General features: G+C 34.2%; 1 protein-coding gene and 1 pseudogene across 1 annotated transcript; both read right to left on the bottom strand.

Moving 5' to 3' along the window:
* Positions 1 to 678: 678 nt before the first annotated feature.
* On the bottom strand, positions 679 to 1,585 carry LOC120118768 (two-component response regulator-like APRR3). The gene is made up of 3 exons (XM_039138755.1): positions 1,304 to 1,585; positions 1,015 to 1,179; positions 679 to 843 (listed from the first exon to the last, which is right to left on the bottom strand). The coding sequence occupies exons 1-3, from the start codon at positions 1,583 to 1,585 to the stop codon at positions 679 to 681; spliced, it is 612 nt and encodes a 203-aa protein (XP_038994686.1).
* A 4,823-nt stretch (positions 1,586 to 6,408) lies between these two features.
* LOC120118756 lies at positions 6,409 to 10,040 on the bottom strand (annotated as a pseudogene).
* Between the last annotated feature and the right edge of the window lie 598 nt (positions 10,041 to 10,638).

Genomic DNA, 10,638 nt, shown 5'->3' with positions numbered 1-10,638 from the left:
TATTATATCTCAACTCTTTTTTTGTGAACAATTAAATTTTTAACATGTCCACAAGCATATTAGACAACATTAATCCATTCATTTATGCTTTGATATTATAAAAAAAACATGCTTATATATAAACACATATCGGTTGGTCATTTAATTTTAAACGCATGAAATTAATTTTGAATTTTTAAGTTAAATATGAATAATTTTTTTACTCTAGAAATTTGAATATATTTTGATTTGATTAATTTCAAATTTATACCTATGATAAAATAGTTTAAATTTATTTTTTTTACATAGTTAACAAAGATTATAGAGGAAATAATGCTGAAACTTACGAATCAGATCCTATAACTTCAATTACAGATATATCTTCATCAAACGGATATAACTTCATTGTCACTTTTAAAATATGATTAACAAGATCCTTTAATGTGCTCCAATATCAATATAACTTATGTAATTGGTCGGGCTGAAGTATGGATTATTTGGATATGATAAAAAGCTGTTGTTCCAGAAAACAAAATACTCAAAAATAATCCCTTTTCTTCAAGTCTTCTTGTCTGCCATTTATATAAGGCTAACTTTTTAAAAACAAAACCTTGCAATCTTCCATACTCCCGTATGAATAATGTGACCAATCACATTTACAACACCCTTTTGATTAGAATACCAGAAAAAGACCTAACATTAAGGATTAAAAAGCAGCTGCTGGGAGTGGATATCTAGAAAGCTAATCCAGTTCATCTCATCTTCTTCATCTTCAACTTGAGGATTGTTTTGAATTTCTTTATTTCTAATGAACCGTCCTCGGATGCGTGGCCTGCTGTCTGCTAATGTTTTCCTGCATGCATACTGCGATAATTATACAAATTCATGGGTGCAAGATTAGTATAACAGACACCAAAAAGCAGCACACAAGGGGGGAGGAACATATAATTTTATGCAACAAATAATCTTTTTGACCCATTTCTTATTAGAATGGGGATTAAAATTAAGGAGAAAGTAATAAAGATTTAAGATCACCTTAATTTTCTTGTTGAAGTTGCGGAGATTTCTTTTGAATCGATATCTTTGAATCCTCTGTTTCTTTTCCTGGGGACTGTAGCGGCAGGCTCTGCTCATTCCTTCAATGATGGCATTACTCTCATTCAACAGTGGACTCTCTGCCCTCCAAGTCCTACCACACTGCTTTACCTGCACCCCATCATAAATAATTTAATATCAAAGCTCTGCATCTTTTCCGAATAGATAATACTCCATATCAGCTAATCTTTTATCAACTAAAGTGCTGAACTCATTACTATAACTTAACCTGGTGCATATCACCGGTGCTGAATACTTTCATCAGCGGACCAGAATCATAGTCGATGAGGTCGTAAAGGTTAGAAGCAAAACCACAATGAAGCTCATTATTTTCAACGGAATGACTACTGACGCTTCTAATGAAACTCGGTCTCTGTGGTGTGCAGCAACTCGCTAGCGAAGTCGGAGAGTTGTAACTACCACTGCTACTACTCTGAAGCACCTCGTCGACCCAGTTGGATACAGTGAGTTGAGATAGCGGACTTAACGGGAAGTTCAGCGGCGGCGACATGACGTCGGGAGATGACAGTAAGTCGCTGAGAAATTTGGCGAAAACGCGTGGGAATGCGTGGCGTCCGTATATAGCGAGTGGGCGCGTGGTCTGGGACTCGGGTTGGCTTGATTTTTTTTTTTTGGAATCGTAAAAGAAATGAAGAGAAGAGGAATATGGTGAGAGCAGAGGCAGCAGAGGCAGCCACTTATGAGGAGCCCAAGGGATATGGATGCTGACATTAAGATGACGTCATCCTTTTAGCAGCGCCTCATTGACTTTTTTTTTAGATTTTAAGTTGAGAATTCTATTCAAATTATAAAGTCTATGCATATTCGTTTAAAATAACATTAGAATTTACTACGTTCACGTAGTATATGTGAATAAGGGTGTTTAAACAGTTAATTTGACTACTAACTGAATCGAATTATTATTAATTGAATTAGTTGATTTTTTTCTTTAATGAACTGAATAAAGTTCGGTTATTTCTGTCTGTTAATCGAATTAACCAAATTTTTTATAATTTTTTATAATTAGATTAATTTAAATATAATAGATGTATATTTTTAATTAGGTATTGATAATTTAATGAGTCTAGTGTGATTAAAAAATAATGGATATTAATTTTTATGGGTTTGAGCTTAAAATATGTTTATAATATATATACTATATATAATAATTAATAATTTCTATTAATTCAGTTGATTAATCAATTTCGAATCGAATTAACCGTTATTCGAATATTGAAAAAATTATTAACTATTTCTCAACTGAACTAATTCGGTGATATGAACTAATTCGGTGACAGATCGAATTAACCGAACTAATTCGGTTCCTTCAGTTATTCAGTTAAAATCGAGTAGTGAACACCCCTATAGGTGAAAAAATGTTTTACGAAAAGATGCTTTTTTTTAAAATTTATTTAATAATAATTATAGATTGAATGGTAATGAAGGAATATATATTATATTAAATACGTTTTTAATCTTTAAATAAATATATTTTATTTAGAAGTTATATGAAAATATTATAATAATATTAATTATTAATTAAAAGAAAACTATTTTAATAATTAATTAAATTATTAACTTTATTAATAGGAAAACATAAGGCTTCAAGAGAATTTCATAAGATATTAGTGATTATGAGTAAAGTATTAATGAAAGATCGAGTGAGTGAAATGATCAAAATGTCTTTGATCATAGTAAATGATGAAAAAGTCTAAGAACGTGTAAAAAAGGTGTTAAAACATTAATAATTAATTAAGTATCATTTTCATAAATTTTAGAATGTCTAATATATTTACGAGTGTGATAAATTATTAAATTATCCTTATTGATGTTATTAAATAAAACAATTTGGTATAATAAAGAGAATAAACTTTTGTCAGAAAGAAAAGAAAAAAAATATTTATGTGACTGACAAAATTACCAGAATACTTTTTTAACCAAATTATTAAATTACCCGTGAGGGCTAAAATGACTTAATAAATTCTGAAATTTCTCGAAGGCTGAAATATTAAATAAAAAGAATAAAAGCTTTAAAAACAGGATTGGTCTTTACGGTTTAGTTATGTGCCGCGCGAAGGGAATAAGGTCGCCGATGCAATGGCGAAGTCGGCATGGGGAGGTCCATTCGGTGTACAATAGTTGCCGAAGAAGAGCAGTGGCTCGCTGAAGACTTCCAGGAGAGCACTGCCAGCGTGGGTGCTTTGTATTACTTTCATAAATTTCCCCTTACATTCAAAAAAAATATATCTTATATACCCCTTTGTGTTTAGAAAATAAAAGTGAAAGCTTAGCAATAAAATTACTAAAATATCATTTGAAGACTAAAAAATACATACAGTGCGACTTAATGAATTAATAAAATTTACAATAATAAAAAATACTCATATATGAATAAAAAATTGGAAAAATTACAAGATTATCTTTACGAGCAATGTGTGAATTTACAAGAGGGGCACTTGCCCTTGAGCATTGGCAAGAGGGGCACTTGCCCACGGTCTCCTTTTGCCCAGGGTCCAAAATAATAAATTGATATATAACTAAAAATGATAAATTATTGATTTAGTCATTCACATATTATTTTTTCTATTGATCATATAATTATTATTATTTTTTAAATCATACTTATCGTTATATTTTGTTTTTTTATTACCTACTATTAAAAAATTAACGGTAAAGTTGATGTGCCATTTTTAAATTATTTACAAGAAAATTTATTTAATTTTACTTTTTCTTATGATTAATTTTTTTCGAAACTTGTTATTAGAGACCTAATTTTTATGTTCATCTCAAACCACTAAATCTCAAACATGGACATGAACACATGTTATATTATATTAGTGAGTGTTGTAATGCATGACATATTACATGTTGATTCAGGAGACCCATAATAAGTTATCATGGTATACATAAAACCTTAGGATTCAAAAAAACCGGTCACGAGTTCAAAACCTATAAACTATGCACTTCCATTTTATATTTATCTATGTACGAACAAATTTCTCTCTATGGTTAAATGAATCGTTGTTGTTCTTAGATGTTATGGGTTCGAGTACCAGTGATTGCAGTAGGATTATTGGGTGTTCATTGTCAAATGATTAAAAATATTTAGAACATATATTATTTTGTAATCACCTTAGTTTAATAGAAAAAACCTTAGGATTCATATTCGTGAGAGCATGATAGTTTTATATTGTGTAGCGTGTACATTGACATGTTATCATCTAAAAATTTTAAAGTAATTTGGTTAAAATGTTTAAGTAATTTTGTTGAAATGCGATAAAATGATCAAGATGTGACAACTTAATATAGTATAATGATAGAATAATGTGACGACAAAAGATAAGTTATATTTTAGAGTTGGATTAAGTGTGATGAATCTGGATGAGTGATTGAAAATTAAATAAGTGAATGAATATTGGTTGTAAGTTCATATCAAGCTAGCATTCTTATTTTAATAAAATTCTAAAAATATAGTAGAGTAAATGTGTATTAGTGATCTTTGTTATCTTAGTGTTTTAATTTTTTAGTTAGAAATTTTCGTACACCAACAACCGGAGTGAATTGCTGGTGACACTGCTCCTCGCCGGAAAGAATTAGAAGCTTAGAAAGTTTTGAGAGAGTTTAGTGATGTTTGAGTGAATTGGATGAGTTGAGAAGATTATGAAGCTCTCTATTTATAGGTTTCACGTCAGGGGCTAAATGGTCTAACGTGCATCAGATTTATTTATGATTTAATTTTTGAATTTATTATTATTGTAATGATGTGTCAAAGACATGCATTATCACGAGCATTGTACACGAGCACGAGCCGAACGAAGACGGCAGTGCGTGAGAAACCCTTGTGTTTGTTCATTAAGGAACATAGCTTGTTCATGCTCATTTATTTAAATGATAAACGAAATTAAACGAACACAAACGAACTAACATAAATTAACATAAACGAACACAATAAACAAATATAAACGAACGTAAACAAACACAAACAAACGAACATAACATAATAATGAACATAAAGGAACACAATAAATGAATATAAACGAACAACACAAACACAAAAAACAAACTTATTCGAACACAATAAATGAATGTAAAAAAAGTAAACAATAAGAAAAACAACTTAAAATTCATTAATATAACCTGCAACTTTAAAGTTAATTTGTTCGAATACGAAAAAAACATACATAAATCATAAATAAGCTATATGAACATAATAAAGTCTTAAAGTTAATTTGTTCAACAAAACAATTTTCTTGAAATCCAAACAACTTCAATAATCTTCGTAACATATTCAACTTGCCCTCTGTTCGAACATAAATGAACATAAATGAACGAACATAAATAAATGGACATAAATATAAATGAACGAACATATAATCGAACGTAAATGAACGAACAAGCACTTTGTTCGTGTTCATCATTTAATTAAACGAACGCAAAATCATGTTCGTTCACTTTGATTATTTACTATCAACCCAGCTCAGTTTATTTTAATAAAATGAATATATTAAAAAAATCAAATCCAGTTGGGAATGCAACATTTCATACCGCCCTTTGAATTATTAAAAGACAAAACTTCTATATTTAAATAAACAAAACTATTTTGGATCCAAACTCCAAATTATTTCACACTGCCGCTCCTCTCGTCTTAGTTCATAACAAACTAGACTTCCGAACCTAAATCGATCTTCTTTCTATCTCTTACCTTTTGAAAACCGTAAGTCTTTCCGATGAAAACTCCAACGATCCTCCAATGACCAACGATCAACAGGTAAACAAGACTTTCGCCTCTCTCTGTTACAATTGTTTTCCTTTCAAAGAAAAAATAAACCCTCCCCTCTCTGTTACAAGTGTTTTGAATAGGATGAGGATTTTTAATCGAATGGTTGCCTTTGCTCACTCCCTTTTCGTGTATTTCGCTTGCTAATGGTTTTTTTCTTGAATGGTTTTTTCAAATCCTCTTTCTTCCCCCTTTTTGTGCTCGAAATGGATCTCATTTTCTATTTTTTTTCCACCGAATCCTGATTGTCCTCTTGTTGATTTTCTTTGTTATTTGGTGAAGTGAAATCCTGTTTGTCCTCTTGTTGATTTTCTTCGTTATTTAGTGAAGTTAAATCCTGAAAATTTAGGAATTTAGGTTGCTTTTTCTTCTTTGACTTTGGGAATGATCGGTAGATATTGAATTTTGATAATTTGGGTTACTGCTTGCAGATTTGGTGAACGACAAGGATGGAGCTGGCAGCTTGTTTCACTGGATTAATTTTTTTTAAGTCAAATATGTATATACTGTATATATGTGCTTATAAACTGATGTCCCCAATATTATGTTGCCCTGGACTAAGGCCCAGGTGGCACATGTATTGGGCCGGCCCTGCATAGAACATCTCCCATGGAGGGCCTGTCAACACCGAAATCAGCTAAACACTTCTCTGCAGTTTCTCCAAACTTCCTGAGAGAATCAGGCCTGATGTTTCCTTTGAGATTAGGATCCATTATTTGCTTCAACTGTCCTTTCATCTGCCATTTCATTGCCCACTCAGCTAGATTTACCATTTCCCTAGGAAGAGTTGGATCGATCACGGGTCTTGCACAAAGAACTTCAAACAAAACCACTCCAAATAAATACACATCAGATTTCTGTCAGTTGTTGCCTTCTGAAATACTCAGGATCCAAATATCCAAAACTTCCTTTAACTGCCGTACTAACATGTGTCTTATCAAGTTTGGGACGGTTTTTGACAGGCCAAAATCAGCAACTTTGGCCATTAAATTCTCATCAAGATATTTACCGACTTCAATTCACGATGAATGACCGCTTTAGCATAGCCTGTGTGAAGGTAATGGAGTCCTCTAGCTGCTCCAATGCATATTTCGAGCCTTTGTTTCCAGCTTAAACTAGGATGACCTGAGCCGTAGAGATGACTATTGAGCGTACCGTTCTCCATATATTCATAGATCAAAATCATCTCATTCTTTTCATCACAATAACCAATCAATGAAACCAGATGTTGGTGACAAAACTGGGATAACATCTCAATTTCAGTCTGGAACTCAGCAAGTCCTTGTTGGGACTGTGGATTTCCCCTTTTAACAGCAACTTTTGTACCATCATTGAGTTCCCCCTTGTACACCTTACCGAATCCTCCGATCCCAATAACCCAACTCTCATCGAAGTTGTTTGTGGCCCCTTGAACAGCCAGAAAAGGAACATGACAACTCATATTAGAATTGAGACTGACAGTAGTCCCCTTGGAGTATTTGCTCCCCATGGTGTGGGAAGTTCCTCCATTAATAGAGAAAGGAACCCATGTCTTCGATAGTCTCTGGAGCGCCAATCGTCTTCGTTTTCTACACAACATAAAGAGAACTCCAGCCAACAACACTCCAGAAGCCACCCCGACGGTCGTACCTACAATAGCACCATCTTTCTTCTTTGAACTTGAAACAGAACTGTTGACAATTCCCAAGCCAGAAAGGCTGCCATCAGAGTTGTTCATTTTCATGATTTCCAGGCCATTAAGTATGGCATCCAGATAAGTACCATGTAAATTAGAAGGGCCAATGCTTACTCGAAGCTTATTGCTAGTAGCCGACTCAGTGACATAGTCCATATAAAAAGTAGCAACAAAAACATTAACCAAATATGTACTCAGATCAAGGTCCCGAACAACCATTGAGGAGTCGATGAAGGCATTGAAATACAACTGGTCAAGAGCATCACTGACAATATCGCAAAAGTGAAACCTAACAAGGTACTGAAATCCGGGATCAACATCAAATTCCGATGTCACATTGAAGTTGCTACTGGAGTCATTCACAGAGATCATCCTGGTGCAGGTACCGTAGACGGAATTCGGAGCGATGTCTTCCGTGGAACCACCATCAACATACTTGACAGATCTAATATTTGATACACTTAAGGCAAGGTTTTTTCCTACAAGGAAACGCTGATCAGGTACCCATGTTCGCCAAAGAGTATCGTTCTAGTAGGAGACGGTAGATCCCCCATATTCACCCTAGCAACTGTCTCTAGTGCCTGCAACGTTAGGCATTGGAATCCCGTTGAAGATTGCACTGAGCCGGCGGTGTCTGGGATGAGTTGATCAAGGACTGAAACAACTTCCAGGGCATTTATAAATGCAAATGAATTATGTGAAGGGCTGAATGTGATGGCAAGGCTATTGGTGATTACAATAACAGAGAATTCTTTCACCAGAATAGACTGAACACTGAAACTACTGAGAAGAACATGGTTTTCGGTTGAAACATTGAACTTTGCCATACTCATATTGTAACTAGCATGAACAAATGGATAGAAATAAAGGCGAATCAAGTGTCTTCCACTCCGGCTGATTGAGAGTTTGTACTTAGAAACACCAGTAAAGATTCTCGCCGTTTGATAGAGAGGCGAATGATCGGAGGAGGTAACCGATTTCGAAGTGTTACCAAGAACATTCTCAGGTAGGGCTGTAAATGAGACGAGACAGATCGTGAGCTATTCGAGATCGATTCGATCAAGGCTCGATAAATACTCAGATCGAATGGACTCGAGCTCGAGCTCGAGCTCGAGTTCTTAACGAGCTGAAACGAGCTACTCGATATTCGACTCGAAAAGCTCGTGAGCATCTCGAAAATATAGTATATTAAGATTTTATTTTAAAAAAATAAATTATTAATAATAATAATATTTATGTATTGATTTTTTTTTTAAAAAAATACATTAAGATTTCATGTATTTAAGGTTCATGTTTGAGATTGAATTTGAAGCTTCAATCGAGGTAAGTTTAAGAATTTTTTTTTTCGAGCCTTTTCGAGCTCACGAGCTTCAGTTCAGGATTTCGAGTTCGAGTCGAGCTTAAAAATTTTAAGCTCGCGAGTTTTCGAGTCGAGTCGAGCTCCATTTCAGAGTTTTCGAGTCGAGTCGAGCTCAGCAATACTCGAACTCGACTCGGCTCGTTTACACCCCTATTCTCAGGTGCAGAAAGGAGCTTTGAGGCTAAATTATCAGCCAAGAAAACTCGATCACCCACTGTAGTATTACTAGGTCATCCACAATCAATAAGGTAATTGTCTGCAGGTGTAAACCCACTAGCAAACAATGTTGAACACAAGATTGAAGAAACCCAGAGCAGAAATTCAATTACTTTACAACCCATCTTTTCAAAATCCAGAAATCAACTGATAATAAAGGGTGGATCTTTTTTGTGCTTTAATAGGACGTGAAACCCAGGGTTCTTATAGAAACAACTAAAGATTGATAGCAAATCATAACAGAAATCAAAAACCAAGTAAGAGAACTGGATCACAAAAGCAGCTAAAATGAACTAGAAGAAACATCAAGAGAACTGAATCAACAAAGAAAAGTTGGAACCTTTGAACTCCAAGAGAAAGTCTTATGGGGGGAGGGGGAACATCGGGCGCATTTATAAAAATCCTCCACTGCATCCAGAATCACAAGTGGAACACTAAGCAGGGGTGGGATGTCAGTGAAGAACCTATTATAAGACAGATCAAAACACTTTGATACTAAGGACGGACCTCTTCCTTAGGTTTCATTCCTTTTCTTTTAGTGCTTGTACCTTATCTCGCATCCAGGAATGATTTCTCTTTGCCTTCAGGTGCGGAAGTGACTGCTTGGTGTGCGTGTGTCCTTGCAAGTTTTTCTATATTTCCAGTCTCAATAAAGGATGTTTTCGCTTCACACCTTGGGTGAGTTCCTAATTAGTCATGGTGCACGAGCGATCGTCATCTTCTTTTTTCTTGCCGGGACTAAATTAAGCTTTAATTATCCTCAGTCTTCAATTTTTTCCCTCTCTTTGTCCGAAGTCCGTCCAAGACCATCCTGCATTTCTGAGCTTTAAGTTTAAGTAATGTTTTAAGGAGTGAAAAGCCTTGCAATCAATCTTTATTTTCTGTTCGTGTAATATAAAAAAACCGATATTTCTTCTTTCCGGGTTCTAACCATCCATTGCCACAGGGTCTGCTTGGGGGGTTCCATGTTGAATCAAAATAGAGTAAAAACTCTAATTGATAAAAAAAAACTCTCTTTAGAATAATCTCACAAAATTGCAAAAGGGAAGAACTCTTAAGAAAGCTTTCAAATGCTTAATATAAGCTTGATGTTGGATGATAAAACTCAATAAGTAGGGTATTTATAGGTTACAAGAAACAATCTAAACCACTCATTAAATAAACACTAAATAATCTAAACCATTGAAATTAAAACTGAGAAAAATACTTAATTTTCACCTAACTAAATTGATGTAGCAATGACATCAAAACTAAATTGATGTAAGCAATGACATCAAATTAATTAGGTGTGAACATATAGGCTAATATTGAATTTCAACACTCCCCTCAATGTTAGCCTCCATTCTTTGAATCACGCCATGCTAACGACGAAATGTTCAAACTTTCCAACACTCAAGCTTTTTGTAAAAAAGTCAGCAATTTGCTCATCTGTCTTGATTTGCCTCATCTCATCTCTTCTTGCAAAACTTTTTCCCTAACAAAGTGGTATGTACTTCCACATGTTTAGTTCTTGCATGAAAGACAGGATTCTCCGCT

Source organism: Hibiscus syriacus, unplaced genomic scaffold, assembly GCF_006381635.1.
Source record: "Hibiscus syriacus cultivar Baekdansim isolate YM2019G1 unplaced genomic scaffold, ASM638163v2 tig00000991_pilon, whole genome shotgun sequence".
Lineage (NCBI taxonomy): Eukaryota > Viridiplantae > Streptophyta > Magnoliopsida > Malvales > Malvaceae > Hibiscus > Hibiscus syriacus.
This window is presented reverse-complemented; position numbering and strand designations above follow the sequence as displayed.

Bases quoted from the DNA above. Each gene is read 5' to 3' on its own strand.
- LOC120118768 (XM_039138755.1), bottom strand. From the start codon at position 1,585: ATGTCGCCGCCGCTGAACTTCCCGTTAAGTCCGCTATCTCAACTCACT. The intron at 1,180-1,303 runs GTTAAGTTATAG...GTGCAGGTAAAG, and splicing joins GCACCGGTGATATGCACCAG to CAGTGTGGTAGGACTTGGAG. The intron at 844-1,014 runs GTGATCTTAAAT...TAATTATCGCAG, and splicing joins ACTTCAACAAGAAAATTAAG to TATGCATGCAGGAAAACATT.